The 23,248-nt window shown below is 42.6% G+C and overlaps 1 protein-coding gene across 3 annotated transcripts in view; it reads left to right on the top strand.

Annotated features, from left to right (window-relative positions):
• The window catches only part of cadm1a (cell adhesion molecule 1a), a 422,806-nt gene that overhangs the window by 336,916 nt on the left and 62,642 nt on the right, over nt 1–23,248 (top strand). For all 3 annotated transcript variants that reach the window (XM_083926363.1, XM_083926362.1, XM_083926364.1), the window contains 3 exons: nt 446–583; nt 10,190–10,348; nt 19,343–19,439. In XM_083926363.1, coding sequence (XP_083782489.1) covers nt 446–583; nt 10,190–10,348; nt 19,343–19,439 — 394 coding nt within the window. The remainder of the gene's footprint in view (nt 1–445; nt 584–10,189; nt 10,349–19,342; nt 19,440–23,248) is intronic.

Below are 23,248 nucleotides of genomic sequence, written 5' to 3' on the forward strand. Positions count from 1 at the left end.
AATCATGCTTGTAAATGTTATTGAATTAACTGTAACGAATAAGTAATTTGGACAAGTTTCCTCATAGCCATCCATCATAGTGCCCTGAATTATGGGTGTTCTGCACCCTTTTAATGTCATCCGACCTACTTTGGGCATCAAACTTGGTAAAACCCTCTCCAGGCGCCCAGTGGTTCAGCAGTAGAGCAGGTGCCCCATATACAGAGGCTAAAAGTCCTCGCCATAGAGGCCCGGGTTCAGCACGGACCTGCGGTGCTTTGCTGCATGTCATCCCTTCTCTCTTCAGCTGTACTGAACAGTTAGGGCGTGAAAACGGAAAAAAACAAAAAAGATAAACCCTGTCCTCTCTGTCCGCTCTGTTGTCTGCTCACCATGCTGCTCAGGGTTTTAGAACGACATATTCCCCCTTGTGTTTACAGAGTTTTGTTTCTGTGTCCTGTCGTAGTCCCTCCGGGTAACCCCATCATCGAGGCCCGGGATGAGGTCCTGAGCGAGGGCAACGAGACGGAGATGACCTGCACTGCCATGAGCAGTAAGCCCGCTGCCACCATCAGATGGATGAAGGGAGATAAAGAACTTCCAGGTAGGCCGGCTTCGCTCGGAAAGAGACAATCACAATCATGGACCAAGACATTTTCAAAGACCTCATGTAGTATCGGAGCTAAAGTTCGTCTCACAAATATTCACTCATCCGTCTGTTTGTAAAAAAAACACCACAGTGAAACACGGTGTTCCAGGGAACAGAGAAAAAGGGCTGAATGATGCGAAGAAAGAAAACCTCCCTCTGCATTCCCCTCGCTTTGAAAAACACAACCATACATAAATTTCACATTTCCTTGGAAGAAAGGGAGAAAAAAACGCGTACTTTAAGCTTTCAGATCTGCTGATTGTCGATCCTGCCCATACACGCCTGCCAGGTTACTGCAATTTTCTCTTTAGAAGTCACAGTGAACCTGAAATGTTCACCTGTTCACTCAGCCGTTGTGAGTGTTGATGAGCACATGAATCAGCCGCTTAATTAGGGTGACATCAGTCCGCAAAACCTCAAAGAGAACATCACACTTCAATTCTACAACTTCATATCAGGCGCCCTCTCTGCATTTTTGTATGTTTGACTAGAAACAGTCAGGTCGATTCTACCTGTGACACATCTTACTGCGGCTCGACACAACAGCAGATAAATACCCAGCTCGGTTTTAGCTAACGCACGAAGGCTTTCTGCGATTTTGCGTGTGTTTGCAAGTGGGGCGACACAGTGGTGTAGTGGTTAGCACTGTCGCCTCACAGCGATTGGGTTCCCGGTTCGTGCCCCGGCGGGTACCCTCTGTGTGGAGTTTGCATGTTGTCCCCATGTCTGCGTGGGTTTTCTCCGGGTTCTCCGGTTTCCTCCCACAGTCCAAAGACGTGCAGGTGTTCGGTTCATTGATGACTCTAAATCACCCGTAGGTGTGAATGGTTGTCTGTCTCTGTTCGTCTCTATGTGTCCTGTGATAGACTGGCGTCCTGTCCAGGGTGGACCCCGCCTCACGCTCAATGTCAGCTGGGATCGGCTCCAGCCCCCCGCGACCCTGACAGGGACACGAAGTTGAAGATGAATGAATATATTTGTTGGCGCCTTTCAAACACCCAAGGTCACCTTACATGTTAAAAGAAAAACAAAACATAAATACAATAGCACATACAAATACATACACATGTACAAAGAGAAGACACAAAGTCGGTAGATAAATAAATAAGAGGGATAAAACAGTATGGGGGACAGATAGTAGAACAATTTAAAAAGGTGTGTTTTGAGGTGGGATTTGAACCTGTCAGTGGACTCCAGAGTGCGTATTTGTAGTGGGAGTGAGTTCCAGAGTCTAGGTGCTGAACAGCTAACAGCCCGAGCGCCCATTGAGGTTAAACTGCTCTAACGTTGTCTTGATTTAAACTAGACTAAGGGTGTTTTTACACTGGAGGTTTTTAGTCTGGTTAAATCAGACTTTGGTTTGTTTTCCCCCTTGGTGCGATGTGTTTGAGCAGGTGTGAGCACAGTAATCGCACTCGAGCGCAGACCAAAACAACCGCGCCAAGACCCTTTGATCTGGACCCAAACAAACTCTGGTGCAGTTTGTTTGTAGTCTGGGTGAATGTCCTCCTGTGGTTTGGAGTGATGCATTTTGGTTCACTTGGATTTTTCTCTGTGAAATGAACCAAACCAAGGAGAAAACGCTCAATTCATCAAATGATTTGGACCAAAGCAAATGAACCATAAGGTGTGAAACCGCCCTGGAAAATAAAATGATCATGGTCCTCCTTGACTTTGACTTTGATTTTTTTGTCAACCAAGGCGACACGGTGGAATTGTGGTTAGCACTGTCGCCTCACAGCGAGAGGGTTCCTGGTTCAAATCGGCTGGGGCCCTTCTGTGTGGAGTTTGCATGTCCCCGTGTCTGCGTGGGTTTTCTCCGGGTTCTCCGGTTTCCTCCCACAGTCCAAAGACGTGCAGGTGTTCGGTTCATTGATGACTCTAAATCACCCGTAGGTGTGAATGGTTGTCTGTCTCTGTTCGTCTCTATGTGTCCTGTGATAGACTGGCGTCCTGTCCAGGGTGGACCCCGCATCACGCCCTCTGTCAGCTGGGATCGGCTCCAGCCCCCTGCGACCCCGACAGGGACAAGCGGTTGAAGATGAATGAATGAATGATAACATACTAAATTTAAGAACTTAAACCGACATGGACCTTTAATCCCAGGACTATGACTAAATTTCAAAAATAACATTTAATTTTAACACCATTTTTGGGATCAGGTGGACGGGTCGAGGAATGGCTAAATCAAAGCAGACAAAATGTCCTGAGGGGCGGCATGTCGCAGCAGCAGCGAGCACCACGAGTGTAGAGAGCCGGACCATTTCAGAGCTCAAAAACAAGTGGTTATGTATCCAAGTCGATGTTGGATCGTTTGTTGTTACACACCAGCAAAGCACAGGCCCCGTTGTTGGGCATCAGGGGACGCCCGAGCTCGATGCCTTTACTGAGCATTTGCTTTTCCAGTGCATTGTGCCTCATCAGTGGTGTTGTTCTACAAAGGGAAGAACCTGGAAATGGATAAAACCGCTGTAAGTGAAAGCAATCGTGGTACGCACCAAATGACACACTCCATAGGCTGCTTGTCATTTCATGCGCGGTTTGTTGAACAAACCGACAGAGAAAGCAGAGTTTTAGACCTAAAAGGTCAACGTGAATTACTGTTTAGACTGTGTTTACCATGCAATGAAGATACTTCTGAGAAAAATCCTTAATTTCACTACTTTGCCACTGGTGTTTCCATTCCTGTTGTTCACAAAATGCTCCTTCAAACAAGTTTATGAAGGTGCGCATGTTCCCCTTTTAAATTGAGCAAATTCTAACGTTTGCATGCACATATGCATATTTGAAGCCCATATGTCATGGATTTAGATGAAGCAATTTAAGGGCACATTTCTTTCTTCCTTTCCCTATTTATTGATTGCATCAATGCCGTTGCTTTTTAAATGGTGTTCTGCTGTGACTTTGAATAGTTTCCATTAAAGCAATGTGGACGCGCTGTGGTGGCCAGAGCCTGTCGGCGCCATGACAACTTTCATGCCTTCATCAAAGGTAGCTGAGCTTTAGAAGTCTTAGCAGAGCTCAGGGGTGAACAGGCCTCCTGCCAGGCAGCTCCACCTCAGAGCCCAGGCAGCAAGCTTTGTAAAGACTTTGAAACAAAGGTCCTAATCAGAAGTTGTGTAGAAGGCCCTGAGCAGCTTCACCTCTACACTGCAGCGCATTAAACCTTAGTGGTCAGCTCAAATCTGAGAATGTGCCAAGGTCAGGGGTTGTCTCAAAACTAGCGCTCAACTCACACAAAACGAATGCAGTGAAATTCACTTGCAATGCTTCGTTTCTGCTGACCAGTGTGTACAGGCAAGTATCTGCAATGCTCAGGCTGTAAGTACTCTGTTCTCATTAGTTGTTTGAACTCATACCTACTTAAAGTAATGCACCATTTAATCTGTATGTAACACACGCAGGCCAGCATTCTCACTAGCCACTCATTTGTATATATAGTATATTTTCTCCTCCCCAACCGGTGCAGACAGATGTGCGTCCTCCACAGAGCTGGGTCTGTCTGACGTTCCTGTCTGTTATAGGGAAGGTTTGCGTTGCCACCGTACTCTACGGGGGAATTGTTGGGTCTATTTAAATCATAAATAAGTCATAGAGTGTGGTCTTTACCTACTCTGTAAAGTGTCCTGAGGTAACTTTTGTTATGATTTGGCACTGTAAATAAAATTGAATTGAAATTCAATTGAACGGACCTGCAGACTAGAAGCCGACGCTGTCAGTCAGCGTCTTAAACCCGCCCCCACATGAGATAAATGGCTGGGATTGGTCCATATAATGAACAAACTGTTGGAAATGTGTCTGAATGGGAGAGGGGTCAGACTTATCTGCCAGAACAAATGAAGCATGAGTTTGGCGGATTCAGGCTACCCAACCTTAACCATCACGGCACCTTGAATTGAATTAAGAAAAAAATACCCCATATGAAGGGAAGCTTATTCATACTGGGGGAAAAATGGTGCAGGGATGTAGAAGATTAATTACAGTGATAACTCTACTGAAAAAAAAATCTGGCAAGATGAATACTGTCTGTTTAAATACATAATTTATTAACAACATCATTTATCCATTCATTTATTTATCATTTATCTCCACACTGGCCTGGGAACGCCTCAGGATCCCCCAGTTAGAGCTGGTTAATGTGGCCCGGGAAAGGGAAGTTTGGGGTCCCCTGCTAAAGCTGCTGCCCCCGAGACCCGACCCCGGATCAGAGGCTGAAGATGAGATGAGATCATTTATCTATAACAATAATATACTCTGAAGTCTAATGCAATTCAATTACATAAAATTCATAAAACATTAATATTTTGAATTAAAAGCCTTAGTAATGACTCTATAAACACGATATCTGAGCAGCAAACACGTACAGGTGCATCTGAAAACATTAAACCATCGTGACATTGTCCCTCGTATATTAGATGAGTTACTGAAACTTTGTTCTTTTACAGTTTCACATTTAAAGTTTGTTTTACAAATCACAAACGAAACCCCTTTTGCTTTCCCCCCTAGCTTTGATATTTGATATAATCCTCTGGTAACTTAATCTCCTTTAGGAAATCTGTAACAGGAAGCTGACAGTGAGTCGGTGAGCGCGCCTGCTGCATTTGTTCTGATCTTTTCTCGACACAGGTGAGAAGGTGCTTCTAGTAGAAACAACCTTTAAACAATGGCGGGCTCAGTTATAAAATCCATCTTTTTTTTCATTTTAAATACCTACTGTCTTCGCAAGAACAGTTTTAAACTGACACCACTGCCATCTTAACGCTGGCTCTTTAGTAAACCGTGTCAAATAACTGCACAAACCTTTGTTTAGTTGTCGCTTAGAAAGAAGCCTGGTGTTGCTCTGCAGACGCTGAACATGTGAGAGACAAAGGAGTGCAGGGAAATGAAAGATGGTAAAATAAAAAAAGGATGGCTGAGGGTGCCAGAGTTCTGACACTAGGACAAAATTACTTAAATTACCTCCGGCTGTGGCTCCTTGCCTGGCAGACTTATTTCTAATTAAACGTCCCCAGAATTTAACTTAATTACCTGGAGGGATAATCGGGCTCTCTTAAATATCATTTAAAGGTTGCAATTGTCATGCTTGCCAATGTAAATCCAATCAGTGTTCCTAATATGCACACACCCATTACCTCATTATTATCAACGTATCTTTTCTTTTCAGTGTTATCCTGTTGTTTGGTGATTTATCAGCGTACGCGCAGGCACCGATATCTCCAGTTCTTTTGATTCGACTGCGGTGAAAACCATGAAAAGAGGGAGCTGTAGCTTATGCAGGTCATTTGGTTCTGCTCTTTTAGGATGAAAGAAAGGATGAAAAGAGAAAAGAAAGCAGGTAGGGCATTTGTTTGACTGACAGGGACCAGAACAACCATTAGCCTCGAGTCTTACGAGACAACCACAGGGTGATTTCAATTACCCCTCTCTTCCCCGGCAGGACGACTCTACAAGCGAATAGAGGAATATTTTGGTCAAAGTAAAGCGATTGAAGTGTAGATACTTATGTTTTATTTAGCCAGACACTACTCCCTTACTGTTTTACAATAATATGGTTAAGAAGTGAAACAGGCGGGAGAAAGGAGACCGGGCCGGGTCTACAGAACACTCCAGCCCCCCCTCTGCGACCCACGATAGGATAAGAGAGTATACTGTAAATAAACAAGGGCACCAGAATGATTGGCGGTGTATTATTGATTTTATTTTTCAAATTACGCAGCGCTGTATTAGTAGATTTGCGCCGGACGCTGCTGACCTTTGAAGGAACAATAGAGGAGGCCTATTACCTCTCTCTGTATATTCCATAACCCCGCTCTATCAAACGTCGTTTTCACACATGCACCCCGCGCAATGTCGGGAGAATCGGGTCCAGAGTTAAAAAACAGCAACAACACATTTAAGAGACATTAAGTGAAAAATGACACGCAAAGGAAATCCACAAGGGGCTTGGCATGTTGCGTTCCTTACAATTAATCAACAATATAAATGTAAAAAATGTGTATTGTATGTAAAAAAAAAAGCTATTGTTTAGTTAAAAAACACAAAGGACAGAAGAAAGGGACAAACTACTGAGGAGAGAAACTAAAATGTAAAATAAACAAAAGAGAAATAATCATACCAAGACAAAAAAATAGTTTGATATTGATACGGTACACTGTTTTTCCATGGATGTTTAAAACGTTTCTGTATTTGAACTCACTCACACGCATACACTAAGAGATTATCCAGTCTCCGTGCTACGGAGCTGGGAGGGTGAACTCCGTTTGCGGTCGGCTGAATCCGATGTTTGCGTTCACACGTGCGGGTCTGCCGGTTAATGTCCTGATTGTTTCGGTTTTGCAGTGAATGTGTAAAAGCATCTAGAGCAGAGATGTCAAAGTCAAATACATCTGAGGGCCAAAAAAACAAATCTGCTGCAAGCCGAGGGCCGGACTGGTTGAATGTTTATTAAAACATATTAAAATGATGCATATAACCTATTGAACCAAGACCTAACACAGTGTATCGCCTGCTGGTGTTTGAAAAACTGTACGACTTATTGCCCCGTCACCAAGCTAACGTGCTAACTAATGCACAGTCTGCAAACCACTACAATGCATTTGTGTGCTTGCCCTGCAGGTAGTCACCAGGTCAGCATGTTTCCAGCTTTTTTTATATCTATATATATTCTGCTTTGCTGCTTTCTGCCGATCAGGCCTTCACCTAAAAACTCAAGGTTTAAGGTTCTTCATTCATTATTCATGTTACCTCAGACATCCTCCCGCAATACTCACAAAATATGTATTTTTCTAATATTAAACTGCAGGCAGGTAAAAGCAAACTGGATCTAAAGATGTCCATACACTGGGGCTTGATGAATAAATGCCACGAAAATACTCGAATTTGACAGAAAATTGACCTTATTGTTGCGTAATATTCACGTTCTGTATGAAAGTACTCATGACAAAAACATCTGTTTGAGACAATGCATTCACATGTGAGCTACATTAAAATGCCCCTGGTGTGTGAAGGCCTAAAGACATAAAAAGTTAGGATATAGAGCTAAAATATACACAATTAAAACGTTAATAAAGTAATATAAAAACGAATAAACTGAATGCAAACAGAATTTAAATTAGATGTAGTAATGAGCAAATGCGTGATGGATGGCAGTCATGTCGTGGTGATGTGCAGTTATCATTACCCTCTCTACCGTCTTACCTTTACCTCTCCAACTGCAGGGAGATTCAAGGGTAAGGATCAGGAAAACCAGCTTTACATTAGTGCTAAAAGGCGATAGAAACCGGCACTATTTGCGTAGTATTTTGTGATATGACCTGTATTATTTGATGCCCGTAGAACACACAGGATAAATTATAGAGGTGCATTAGCTGGGATGTGCCAATCGAGGGAGACGACGTGATCAAATTGCTTTGCGGAGTGTTGCTGCATGTCAACTCTAGGCATCAACCTGGTATGATTCCTCCAGTGGGTGAGCTTCAATAGAAAACAATGGGCACATGTGTGATGATGCATCGTGTCCCTCATGGGTTACATTGTTTCTCCTTGAACAGATTAATATTTGATGCAGCACATCTGGAGTTCTGTCACACATGTCTATCTTGTGAGACTACTGTGTCTCCTCTGCCTTCCTCAAGGAATGGGCCCAAGCTACGTCTTTTACGACGCAGTGCACAGCTGGATCCACTTGTTTGTGTCTTTACATGAGAGCGCGCACGGATGGTCAGCTAGTTGCTGCTCTGTGGTCATGTGAAGATACCTCGATCCAGGCGAGCATTTGTAATATATACTATCACAGGGTCATGTGCTTCCCATGAGCTATGATTATGATATTTTTTTGTAATGGCAATTAGAAGAAAAAGGAGGGGTGTGATTTAAATCCGTTTCGTAGGAAACCCCAAGCTGTCAGACAAGAGATCCAGAGACCCAGGACTTGAATAAAGACGTCTTTTCATCGCCGTTTCATGCATGTCAAGACATTTTGATATAAGCACTCCCCTTCAGCTTCCTGTTTCAGGTGCTTTCATGAATCCGAAGCCTCTAGTGGTATTTATTCATGACAACCTGTTCCTTTACGCCAGACACATCACACGGGTTTGCTTTCCCCGCATCCAAAGAGACAGCCGTCCCCGCGGTGATGGTGTCACCGCAGTGGCTCAGCTTCAGCTCAGGAATAGTTAGCACTTATTTTATAGCTGAAATATAAACCGATGGATGTTCGCATTAGGACAGACTTTCTCCTGGACATTTCTCTTTGCAGGCTCTTGCACTTTTTTTTTTGCTTCCAGCAGGTGTTTTATTGATGGGACGCAAACACACTTGTGCAACAGACTGAAGTAGGACAAAGGGGTAAAAATAATCAATCTCTCTTTGCGACTCTGCCGTGCGGCGCTGTCTGCAGCTATCCCTCTTATTTTGTATGACTGTGATGAGGTATCCTCTTCATTGCTTTTGAGAACATATTGTCCGTGTGATATTACAGAGCAGGCACTAATCAGAGGGGGGGTTACTTTAGAGGCTTCGAATCTGGCAGCGCTGCACAAAAGGTGGCCACACAATAAATCTGGCTTCATAAAGTCTAATGAGTGATTCACAGTCGCATCGTTGCCCCTGACGGCAGGCAATTGTTCGCTGATTCACCTTCCCTGACCAATCTCAAGGACACCCTCCTCACTACCACTCCACAGATTACGTAAGGTCAATGGAAGAGAGACAGTCAGCCGAACAATGGCTGTCATTGTCAGGCCTTAACATTTGAAAGCAGTTTTTACCCTTGGCAGCCTTGTGTCCAAAAGTGGCTTTGTTATTTAAAGTAAAACTTAGTCGACTGACCCTGGTACGCTGAGTTTTTAGCTGAAGTTATGAAAAATCAAAATATAAAGTTTTGTATGTATTTTCTAAAAAGAATTTAGAATAAAAGCGAGCTGATTTGTATTCATATTTATCTGTAAAGCCAGCCTAAACTTGGAGCTCAGTTGTCATTATATAACTTTAGCGTGGAAAAGCACACTAAAAATCAATTGAGCCCTAAAGGAGGAAGACAACCAACCAGCAAACTGTGAGAAGTCAGTTAGGAAAACAAGCAGTTCTGTTTGTGTTTAAATGAGAAATTATAGACCAGGATTCAGAAACTACAAGAGAATGGCAGGAACGATGGTGCAGTGGTGATCCCTGTTGTCTCACAGCAACGTTCAAATCCTCCAGTTGGATCCATGCAGGTTTTCTCCAAGTCCAAAGACATGCAGGCTAGTTTAACTGGAGCCTCTAAATGGCCTAGTGTAGTTGTAACCTGTCCAGGGGGACCCATGAACTATAAAGAATATGGACTTTCCTCTCTGTGACGTCACCCGTAGGTTTCTAAAGAGCCAGAATGAAGCTCAAAGTGGCTGGTGGTGGGCTGAACGACACCTACATTCTCCTGTGATCCTGTGATGGTCAGACCACAGTCCGTGAAGTGACGTTCATTGTCGTTCTGTGTGAGGCTCATTCATATTTGAACTGAAATCCAAAATGCACCCGTACTGCTGTGTTTCAGTCTGCATGTGTTTTATGTTTCCCCCGTAGGCAAGCCCAAAGTTGAGCTGACCTACGACAAGATGTACACAGTTACCAGCCGGCTGACGTTCACCGTTAGTAAGGAGGATGATGGAGTACCGGTGGCTTGCATCGTGGACCACCCTGCAGTCAAGGACTTCCAAGCACAGAAATACCTGGAGGTGCAGTGTAAGTACTTCTGCCCAGTAATAAATCCACATGGATATCGAAGCTGCATTATGCAGGGTTTTCTTCTTCTTTTTTCAAGTGTCTCATCAGCTTAACACAGAGAAATTTGGACTTTTCCATTCCCTCTAATTAAATGGCATAAATTTGTTACATTTTCCCCGACTCAAACTTTGGTGTGTGGCATGTATGGCAGTGTCATAGAGGGGAAATCGTGTCCGTGCACAGGTTATAATGAATTAAAAGGGGAAATTGGACTGCAACAGAGTAGACTGTTCCATCTCCACTGATTAAATGACATCAATTTCTTTTTTTTCTGGTCGCCAAGAGATGCCAAAAATGTTCAACTTGAAAGCTGTACTCACTGCTCACTGTTTTTACCCAGCCGTCTACTCACAGTGAAGGTGGGGCGGGACAGACGGATCACCCGTGACATCCTACATGTACAAGTGTACAACAATGGACGTATATACATATATATATATCTGTCCTCTCTCCCTAAGTGCCCCACATTTTTACATCTGGGGATCTCAGCTGGAAAAAGCACTGCCCCTCCAAAGCACTTCGGTCCTCTAGGCTGGGCACATTCAGTGCGCCTGACATTTTTCAGCTGGGATGAAAATGCTTTTGTGGATACGTGGCCTTAGGAAAGTAACAGTAGTGGTTGTCTGACCAACGAGAATGTGGTCGGCAAGAGCATATCCACCAAACAATCGTCCAGATGCAGAAACGGTGCCCTTGCAAAATAGATAGCGATAAAGTAGAAGACGGGGAGCTGAATGATTGACATCTGGCGCTGGAGACTTAATGAATGTCACACTTTAGAAGAAGAAGAAGACTTACTTTATTAATCCCGCAAGGGGAAATTCAATTTTTCTCACTCTGTTATTATACATGTTACACACACACAGGCCTGAAATACACACACACGCACAAACAGGACCTATATACATGTGATTAATGGAGAGATGTCAGAGCGACGGGGCTGCCAGTTGACCGGCGCCCTGAGCAGTTGGGGGTTCGGTGCCTTGCTCAACAACACCCCAGGAGATGAACTGGCACCTGTCCAGCCACGCTCCATTCATGGTCCACACAGTGACTCGAATCGGTGACCCTCCGGTTCCCAGCTGAGTCACATATGGACTGAGCTACTGCCAGCACTGTACACTGTACACTGTCCTTTGAGGCCACAAATTTGTTAAAGCTGTACCCTGCACATTTTCTGGAAAAGGCCACGAGTTACTTTTGGCTGTGTATCGTCTCTGCAGCCAAGATGTTTTGGATTCTAACTGTGCACTAAACAGGAGCCGAGAACTCTTAAGTGGGGTCAAGACTTAAATCTCGTGAGCATGCAAAAAGGCAGAAATGTCTATCTTTGTGAAATTGTGTGCATCTGAACTCTCCTGTAGAGTTAACCGTAAGTAGATCACCTTAAGTGTTTGCTTATGAACACCTTAATCTACTCTGCAAATCTCTCTGATAGATTTCCTTGAGTGGGCCCGGGGACGAGGGGAGAACAACAATGAGACTGAAACAGGGGGGTAAAGCATTAAAGGGAAACTCCGTTAAGCTATAAAGAAAAATAAGTCCTCCAAAAACACACAGCTGTGGTTATTTATAGCACTCAAAATGTCTTTAATTCATTGCATGTGCAGTGGTAATAATGCTTTGAGAATAGAGAATACAATGATAACAAAGAACATGAACACAGATAAATTAGATGTCAAGTGTTAAACACCATAGCAGACTAAACACCAAAGGATTGAATGAAAATAGTCTGTGTAAATGTGGCAGATTGTATGTACAGTAGATGTGTAGACCGCAACAAAAACCTTCACACCTGGATTCAAAAACTGAATTTCAGAATGATTGCCCCTCAGACTCACAGTGTGTGTGCTGTTCTGACACGGACAAGGTGCCCTCGTTCTCACTGCACCATCATTCTTTTAGAAATATCAATTTATGTGTGAAAAGTATGTTTTTTTTTTCTGCAAACACATTATTTGTGTATCTGGCCCCAACAGTGTTACACGTGTCAGATGATTAAACCCAGGACGATCTTTAACAAACCAATAAGGAGAAACTAAATTAAAGGTCGAATATGGAGAATGAGCAGAACACCGCCATCTAGTGTCTCAAGATCGTAGTCGCAACAACAAAAAATAACTCCAGCAGTCGGGTTGCCAGGTTCGTTGCTAAGTGTGTCAAGCGATCAGCCTGCTCCATGTCAAGTGATGAATCATACAGGGTAACCACTCATTTGGACTAATCAATTCATTTGACAACAGTATTGAACATTAGCCAGTCTCCAACTGAAGTCTTTCTTTTTAGTGCTGTGTAATTAAATAGCTAGCTCTCAACTCAAAATGATTCCTTGTTTCCGTAGCAACAACAGACAACCCTGGCAACCCGAAACGCCGGCTGCTATCGGCTGCTACAATGTAAACAGAACGTGACAGAAAGTCATTGTCAAACTCGTCAAAAATGTTTTAAAATAATAACGTGTCTGCGTTGGTTTTCTCCGGGTTCTCCGGTTTCCTCCCACAGTCCAAAGACGTGCAGGTTTTCGGTTTATTGATGACTCTAAATCACCCGTAGGTGTGAATGGTTGTCTGTCTCTGTTCGTCTCTATGTGTCCTGCGATAGACTAGCGTCCTGTCCAGGGTGGACCCCACCTCACACCAGATGTCCTCCAGCCCCCCGCAACCCCGACAGGGACAAGCGCTTGAAGATGGATGAATGAATTCAGACTAAATAAATATAAAGACATATACATATATTTTGAATGGGAAAGCAATATTTTCATTCTGTACCCCCCAAAAGGCCCCGTGGGTGTATTATTAGTTTTTTAAATAACTTTTATTAAAGATTCTACATATTCAACCTGTAAGCGTTCATGTTTCTATAGTTAAAACTGCTTTAATTGGCAACAAAATGCATTAGAAATGATAAGAACTATCTACCCCAGCTACGTGATTAAAAAGAGTTTAAGGTGTTGTTATTGATGCTGAAATGATGGGATTTCTGTATTTTATGCATCTGCAACATTACGTCTTTAGCCTCTGGCATGTCCTAGCATTCTATTAAAAAAAATAAAAACTCCTCTGTAGCTATCTGACCTTTCCCTGGGAGAGTGAGAAGCGGAGATCGGCTCATCTACAGAGGCAGCATGGCATTTTGTTGGCCTGTGATAACAGGGAGCTCTCACGGACCACCCGGCTCAGCACCTCACTGCTTCATGCCGGAGCTGCTGCTGTCATGCCCTGTGCATACTGTAATGGGCAACAGACAGGCACAGCAAGTCCAGCATTGCGACTTCTCTTTGATATCTCTGCTGCACAGTTTAATATTACATTTGGAGCATGTTGACCGTAGAATATTATGGTTTGAACTTTGTGCCAAACGTATGAAGATACTTGCATATTTGTGGTGATTTCAGAAATCTCTTCTTTGATGTCTTTTGTACTTTTGGGGTGTTTGTTATTTAACGGGTTTGTAATTCACTAGTATGTTTCCTGTAGAGCATCTTGGTTTCCAAAGCAATTTCCTTTCTATGTTCACTGACTAAAAAACTACACCGTTCATTGGATTTAATTAATAGGAAGTGTACTGATTGAACATTGGTGGTGTGATATCCACGGTTCAGTGTGTACCTTGGTTTTGGGAAACAAAAACAACCACAGGAGGAATAATTTAGGTTGTTTACTTTGAAGAAATATGAATGGTGGGTGGCTCATCGGCCATTTTTTTAAAAATGACACTGCAAAAAAATATTGGCATTGTGTCATTCAGTAAAGAAAAGAAGAAACAAATGTTACTATATCTGTAATGCCTTATTATTACTACTCTTCTGTGTCCTTTTAAGCTAGAGTGCAGAACTTACATACATATAGACATACAGACGTATAAATAAATGTCTGTTACATTCACGCCTTTGCTAAACAAGTTCACACAATAGCAGTTTTCACATAGATTCATAGAGACAGTCGGGAGTTTCTCTTTCACACACTCAACACACAACCAGTGGGCGACTGGGTAGAGCGGCAGGAGGGAGGACAAGACAAGGATCCGACACCCAGACAAAGACGGTTCTTAATTTGGTCATAAACAACCAAATCTCTCTCCGTTCTCTGAGTTTGTCTGATGGTTTTGACATTTATCCTAACCGACAGCGGTTCCCAGATCTCGCCGTCTCTTCAGTGAGACATTTTCGTTCCTGTCTTTGTTTAAATCACCCTTCTTCTTCTTCACCGCCAGAGATTTGTTTTCCTCCCCTGTTTTCCCGCAGCTAGTGATGTTATGCTCCAGCCTGCTCGCTCGACACAGCATCGATCTCGTGGAGTGGTAGTGTTGCGAGACACTGTATCAATCCTTGCTTTACAATCACGTGACCATTGCGAGCGAGGCCTTGTTACGTCACAAAGGAGGTTTTTCAGGCCTTTGTTACCGATGCAATTCTAGCAGCAGATGTCTTCTGACTGTATGACATGCTTCGAAGCAGTGTGTCATTCATGACGCAGGTTCACTGCTTCATGAAGCTCCCATTTCACCATCACAGCAGCATGATATCAACTCTTTAACTATCAGATTAAACAGTTTTAATACTAGGAAAGCTAGCAGCATACACTCCGTTTGATTCCCAGTCCGACTGAAATGGGCATTTGCATTCTCACATGCGGCCCTGCTGGGTAATGTCTAGATAAGTGGTAAATGCTGATTAAACCTGATGCTGCCAGGGATAGCTCTTTCGCATGTTTCAGTATACAGGAGTCGTGGCTGTGTGGTTTCAGTGGTGACATTCCTGTTACCTTACACAGCAGCCAAATTGAGACGATAACATGAGACGACTTAAGAGGCGATTGCTCGTTGAAAACAACAATGGCGGCTCCTAAGGACAAAGTGCTGTCAGCCAACTTTGCTCACTCGATTACAGTTCTTTGCATCGTAACTGCTTATAGGCTCTCTGACTGTTAACATAGTATGTAAGTTTACCTGTAATACCCATAGACTTTATAAAAAATGGACGTTAGCATCTCCATCGAGGTCCGTTTTCTCAACTTGATCCAATCACAGACTTTAACTCCGCCTTGTTTCCTCTTACCAAAAAGGGCATGTATGTGACGTTGGGGGGAGGGAGATACGTCCATCTGGCTGACAAAAAACCTCCGTGCAGAAGTGAGGGCCAGCGGCTAGCTGTCACTTAAATGGCCACGCCCCTAAATATTCATAAACTTTAACCTCCAATAAAATAAAAACTAGCCTGGTACAGAAAACTTAACCCCCTTATATAGATTTAATGATGCTTTGAAAACGGCCTGTTTAACATGGGGGTCAATGAGAAACTGCTCTATTATGAAACCTGCCCCTAGTGGACACTCGGAGAACTGATATTTTGGCAGTTCTTCATTGGATCAACCAGGAAGTCGCTCTGGTGGGTATTTGGTAAGACCCAATATCTTTAACACAACAAACCGACTGGCCTAGCATAAACAATTATACCATATTTGGAGCACTGTGATAGACTTATTATTGTGATGCTGTCACAAATTAATTTATTTATTTAATCTGTGCCATGTTTGATTTTTTGTGTTTCTAGAGACGTGTCAACAGTTTTTGTAGGTTTTGCAGGTTTTTGCATTCGACTCAGCTAACTCAGCTAGCATGGTTTAGCTAAGAGTCAACAGTCAGACTGCAAAAGCTGTCCAGGTGGAAGAAACTTTAGTATTCATGTTCTGCCCATTCTGAGACCTAATTAGAGCTGATTCAGTCAGGAATTATTTGGGTCATATGTCGTAACTCAAGATCCACAGTCTCCATATGCCCTTTAATTAGTAAAATATGGTCCTTTATGCAATCCAGTTACATATTGGTTCCTTTCTAGGACATTATAAATGACTGCATCAGAAATTATAGCGTAGCATACAAACTGTGTTTGTTTACTGATAGTATATTATACTGATAAATGAGGTGATTTACATTTCAATCACTCACTGTGTGGGCAATTTGTGAGTGTAATGGAGTGCATTGTGAAGTAAAAAAACTTCAAAAAAATGCCACTGTCAAGGGATAGTATAATTAAATAAGCCTGTAATGTTTATGTGTATAAGCAAAGCAAGCTGTTTTGCTTTGTGCCTGGTTGGTTTTCCCTTAAGGTCAACTAGCTGCGGAGAGATGGATCGTGCAGACTTGAGTGCTTATGAGGTGAGGCACACAATAAAGCAAATAATTCAGTTAGCATAATGATAACGGCCCTCTTGCGTACTGCAGACACTATTTCATTTTCACTGAAGTGGCAGTATCCGGATCTGGCAGTGCAGTGTGTGTGTTTTTCCATCAAGCAGAGACAAGAAAGCTCAGACATAACTACTTGAGGCTATCAAAACAACTTACAGATGCCTGGCGTCCTTCATGTTTATGGCTCCGGGATGACAAGGTCAGTTGACGTTGTTAGCAAGGAAAGAAGTTGCAGGATGCCACGTAGTGCCTGGAGTGGAAACAAAACCAAAGGGTTGCTGTCTAAACTCATGTGTGCCCACTGAGCAGAAGACTTGGCTTTTCGCCCATCTGCTGTCCATCACTAAGAATGAGAACCGGCCACTGACAGGGTGTGATTTAGACAGATGGATGGCCAGGCACGTGTTGTTTGTTGCTGAGAAGGTCGGACAGCAGTGTGAAACTTTACAGCTTTGAAATCATAAATCAGGCACTCTGTCTACAGGCTGATTAAAAATGCAAGCTGTGCATTAAGGCTATAAAATTGGGAAACGAACAAGAATAATTAACATCACAGTTGGAAAACTGTAATTACACCATTGTGACTCAGCAATCAGTCTGGTGTGAGGACTTAAATATAGATGTATTTATCTACAGCATAACACTTTGGAGTGAAAAAAGCAATGGGTTTAAAGAGCATTCAAGCGTGGTCTCAGGTTAATTAACCTATTGATGTATTGCCAAAAATGTTTGCCAACAATTACTAAAAATGGTAAAAAGATGAATGACTTAATTAACATGACACTGTATAAGTATGATAATCCAATGCAATGTCACCCAAACTCTGATACAATGGGTGAATAGAAGGCGGCTTGTTTTCTGGCTTCCCATCGGTCATGATTTTTCTGGAACCTCTCACTTCATTTGTGATGTCCAAGGGGTGCTATCAACATCCGTAGACCCAAATGCCTCTGGACTCCATTGGATAGACCTACAACCAGTCAGAGCAAGGAAACATGTGACGTAGCTCTGAGCGACGGACAAATGTAAACAAACAACAGTGTGCAGAGATGAGCTGCATCGATATGTCTGTGAAACAAGTGTTTTCAACCGAATTTTAAGTTGAGTACATCAACAGAAAGTTCCACATCAGCCACAGCCGTCCTTGTGAAAATGTTCCAACGGCACTCCTCTTCTTTGAGCTGGATTTTTGCTCGCCATTGCATCCTTGGTGCGCAAAAGCCAAAATGACATTCATCATTCACTCATCTTCAACCACTTGTCCCTGTCGGGGTCGCGGGGGGGCTGGAGCCGATCCCAGCTGACATCGGGCGTGAGGCGGGGTCCACCCTGGACAGGACGCCAGTCTATCACAGGACGCATAGAGATGAACAGAGACAGACAACCATTCACACCTACGGGTGATTTAGAGTCATCAATGAACCGAACACGATGACACGATCACGTAATTTTAGTAAAGGCTCCGCAAGTTATTAGTCATCGTTTCAAACCCTCTCCAATTGGACCAGGCAAAAAGGAAAATAAAACATAAGCTTGCAGATTTATCTGGTTCCCTAGTGGGATACTTTAAATGGTGAAAGTCAGAGCTGGACTTTTATTGTGCTTGTTTTGTCTCAGTCTTTCTTTCAGTACACGGTAACACGGATTTCAATCCCTTTAACCAGATGATGGATTGAATAAAACATTCCATTTTTGTCCAGAATAAAGGCTCATGTCTCACACCAAGATGAGAAAAGGCTTTGATAAAACACAGCAACAGTCAGGAGAAAAGGAACAATAGAAAACTATATGGCTGCAAAGAATAGCACAGCGGTGACTGTCAAAGCACCCTGCTGATTTTCAAAACAGCGTGCAGCAACTTTATCAGGTAACGTCTTCTGAACATACTCTGAGCTACTTTTCTGCTCTGCACCACATCTGTCATTCCCCAAAGCTTTGGCTTGTGTTTTGGTGTTGGATTGATTTAAAATTCCATCAATATTATGCCCAAGGTAGACCTGCGAAAGAGTGGTTCGATGCAATGGGAGAGCAGGTTGAGGTGAAGGCAATAATAGTAGGTAGATGTAAAGGAAAAAACACCAAGAATGTATTTAATTATTTTTTTACATAACGTCACGTCAGCTCAACCCAAACCACGTAAAGTTTGTGAAGCATCTAGCTCTGGTTGTAATATAGTTCTCTTTCAGCAACTTCACCTTGACCTGGCTTCCTCTTTCACTTCAATACTACTGCCAGGTCATGGTTGTTGTTCTTGTTTCTGCAGTTGCTGTTTGGGTTTACTCCTTAAATCTATAGGGACTATGTTATTATTCTATATGCTGAGTAATAATGTGAGGTTGTGTCTACGGTGTACACCTCTGTGAATATGATTGGATGGTGCTAGTCAGCAGGTAGCCTGATGGAGAACCATTAGTTGATGACAATCAGCTAATGATTCCCCTAACTGCGGTACCCTGCCTGAGCAGCAGTGCCTCGTCTCACTCCTGATGTGACATGAATCCTTACCGTTCACTGCAGCACCTCTAAGGATGTGTCAAGCCAAACACTTTGGGAAAGCTTTAAAATTTGAAGTGCTCCCACTGAACTTAAATCATGAGTCGTTGCATATGGACATAATTTGTAGGAGACCTGATTAAACAACATTTAAACATATTTTGCAGCTTATATAGTGAGTGTATGAGAATAGATGAAGTAAGGATATACAGTGCCTTATCTTTTACGTTGTCCTGGCTTTTAATTCTCGCTGTATCTCTCTCCTTACAGACAAACCGGAGGTGAAGATCGTGGTAGAATTTCCTCAGGGTCTGACCAGGGAAGGAGAGAACCTGGAGCTGACGTGTCAGGCCAAAGGCAAACCCCAGTACGACAAACACACACACACACACACACACACACACACAAACAACAAAAATGTGCCACGTGTAGTGAAAGCACATGTATTTATTAATCCAACTACCTTGACTTCATCTGTAGCATATGCATGATGAGTGTATCTTTGCTTTGGTATGTGAAACTGTGTTGAGTGAAAATAGAAACTCACTGTTCATCATGACGGCCTTAGAAGCGGCAACAGTTTAATTTAGTAAAAATGCAAATGTACCTTATGGTGGGGATTGTACTGAAACAAATTGTAAAACTTTTAAAGTTCTCTACCTCTGACATTTCTCATAATGGCAGTGCTGAATCATTCGTTGACAATGGTAAGAACTTTGTGACTCTTTTTTCATGGGAAACAGATAATATAAAACTGCAAATTATCCCGCTGCAGTGAGCATATCTCTAACTTTTCATATTGAGGTCCCTTTAGAAAGTATTGATGCTATTTTATATGTAGATATATTGAATGAATCTACAGCTAGACAGAAACCTACTATATCGCCTGTGCTTTTGTAATGGATTTAACATTTCCAGTTGAAGTTTTTCTTTTGGTTCAACCTATTGTTAACCTGTGGTGTGGTTCCTTTTCATTGTCTCAGGTCCCATTTAACCCCCTGGGATTTCACCTATTGATAAACAGAAATTGTGCCACAGTTCAGGACATTAAGGCCATCTCTAAACATCTTTGGAGTGCCTTAGGGATCCATCCTCGGCCCTTTTCAGTTTACAATTTCTATTAGCTCCTTGGTTATCCAGTAGCATTACATTAGTCCCCATTTCTGTGTTGGTACCTCACAAATGACTTCTTATGATTCTTATTACTTAGGGCTTCAAATGATTGAAATCTCACCCAGAATATAGACACGATAGCCTCCAGAAGCCAGGTCGAAGGGTAGTGCACCTATCTGAGCCTGCAGGTTCTTATAACTATTGGCTCTAGAACCAGTTCCTTAGTGGGAGAGGGTATTTCCTTTTATAAGGAGACGGGGAAGCGCTGCTGAATAAAAGGGCTGCCTTGATAAAAATAATCACTGCAGAGAAGAAGACTGCGACTAGTCTTACTGTTACAGAAAGAGAAAAAAGAAAGGGGCCGGACAATTCTTAATGATCATTCCTGGATACATAATCACTTCATTGAATGGCTGTTTTTTTTTCTCCAAAGGGTAAATTTGAAGCTGGCCTGTAATTATGAACCACATCAGAATTACTGTGTGATATTCTTGAGCAAGTGTTTAATTATCACTCCTGGTGGAGGACAGAGCAGTAATAGGCATATAGTAATGATAGTGAGCTGAGTGGGTCCTCCTATCTGGCAAGAGGAATTTTAGCAAGAAGATGTTTGACTAGGCAGGTTGTTATTTTCATGATGTGTTGATTTATTTTTGACGGTATCTAGGGAGGCTGGGAGAGTATGTTTATGGACGCACGGCAATGTGCAAAGATGAGTCTCACTATCAGAACATACCTATCACAAGAGACTTCATAGAGGTCGCTATGACGTAACAACAAATGTGGGATAACTCCACATTATAGCTACATACATACACAGCTTATGTTTGTCCACGGCACAGTTCGCTGTTTCCACTCTTGATTATTGTTAACAAGTGTAGTAACAAAGAGATGACATACTGCCCATTGTGTTCCTGATTAATGGAACCCATATACCTCGCCATATCTTCGAAACTGTGATTGACTGGAGCGTGCAGAGGATATGAATGGACACATTGCGATACCTTTCGGGCCTTGAAACAGGGTTGCTGTTGAAATTCATTGTAACTATTGTGTATGCAGTGGCTGTCCTCTGCAAATGAGCTCCTCCGAAAACCTTCAAGCCTTCTACAAAGTTTGAAGGTGTTTGGTATTCAAAAAATATATTTTTGTGGTGAGTTATTCTATTAAGGGAATAAGTGACTTCGGCCCTGATTTACCAGTGCCTTCCTACATTTTTTTTTTCTTATGCGAATGCCCTGCAAATATAAAAGTGCTTGAGACCGCAGGGCCGTGTGCACACAGAATCGGAAAGGAATAGTCGAAAGAAGTAAGTTTAAAAAATACCCAAGCAAAAGTCTGAACAGGGCGGAGCGCATGACTCCAAACATCACAAAAAATACCTTCAATAGTTCTGAAGGGGTGATACCAATGCAGAAAGTGAACGTCAAACAAGTTGTCATGTTTAGAAGCATTTCACTCGTCTTTAAAGACGCAATTCTCTCCTCAGGGCACGATCTGCAACATCTTGCAGCAGCAGTAAATAGGGTGCAGAGATAGCGTGATAAATAGTGTGATCAATCACTTATCATTGGATGTCAAGTGATAGAGTTGTGTGTAGTTAATTTAAAATACCATATTGCTTTGTAAAATAAGGAAACTAATCAGAAAAATATATTATAAATGATAAATATATGTATTGTATTCGAGGCACGCACTCTACCAGGTGAGCTAAAGTGACCAGGGCGCCTTGCTTCTTTTGATCTAACTAAAGGAGTTGTTGATCACCTGCTACCCCTAGGACCTAGTTAATAACCGCAACTACAGGAAGTCTATGTGCACACAGTCATGAATGTGCACAAGAAATATTAAGCTGATGGATCCATTAGTGTGTGAGATTAGCTGCGGACAGAAAAAAACGAACATACACACGGCGGAAGGTGAATTGGTGAATGTTAAAATCTTTGTGAAAGTTGCGTGAGTGGGTTTTAAGACCTGTTGGGAAATGAGGCCCAGAGGTGATTATTGAAACTGTAATTGAAGTGAATTTAGTTTTGCAGAGCTCTGAGTGTGTGTGCTATCATTATGTAGTGATAATATAGATCATGCTTTTGTCTCCACATACTACATGGATCACTGTTACTCTGAACCTATATCTTCATAGGTGGAGTCATAGGTTGTGGACATAGACTGTATAAAAAATGGACGTAGCATACCCGACAAGGTCTGTTGTCTCAACTTGATCCACTCGTCCTCGCCTACGGGAGGCGCCATCTTGTCAGACTTTAACTCCGCCTCATTTCCTCTTGCCAAAAAAGGGCATGTATGTGACGTTGGGGGGAGGGAGATACGTCCATCTGGCTGACGTTTACCTCAGAGAAGTGAGGGCCAGAGGCTAGCTGTCACTCAAGAGGCCACGCCCCTAATTATTCATAAACTTTAACCTCCAATAAAATAAAAACTAGCCTGTTACTAAACAGTTCACCCTCCTAAGTCATGGAGATATGACCTAAACATACAGACAAGAAAGTTTTCTTTACCAGGCCCTAAATAGGTTTAATTATGCTGTGAAAACAGCCAAATAACATGGGGGTCAATGAGAAATTGCTATATTGTGCAAACTGCTCCTGCTGGACACTCTGAGAACTGCAATTTTTGGCACTTCCGTAGTTGATCAACCAGGAAGTCGCTGTGGTGGGGGCTTGGTTGTTCATTAAGGGGTCAGTTCCAGTACTGAGCTTTGCATGTACAGTGACTTTGACTTAGCCCTAAACTTAGCCTAAAAACTAGTCTGAGGGTGGGGTGGGATCAATCGAACTTTTCTCACTCTCCATGAAATATTCTCATTCAGTGTCTAAAAACTCTGTGATTCACTGAAGGGTAGAAGTACAAGAGCACCCGAACATGCACATCAAATGAAACACTGTGTACTTCAGGCTGTCTCAACCCACCAGCCCCCTGCAGAGTTCATACTTGGCAAAGAGACAAGCTCACTCCCCGTATTCATTTTATAAAGATGAAAACACAATCAATACAGTGAGCCGGGAATTGGAAGTCATTTTCATTAGAGCTGCTGAGAGTTGT

Source organism: Echiichthys vipera (assembly GCF_963691815.1).
Source record: "Echiichthys vipera genome assembly, chromosome: 14".
Classification (NCBI taxonomy): domain Eukaryota; kingdom Metazoa; phylum Chordata; class Actinopteri; order Perciformes; family Trachinidae; genus Echiichthys; species Echiichthys vipera.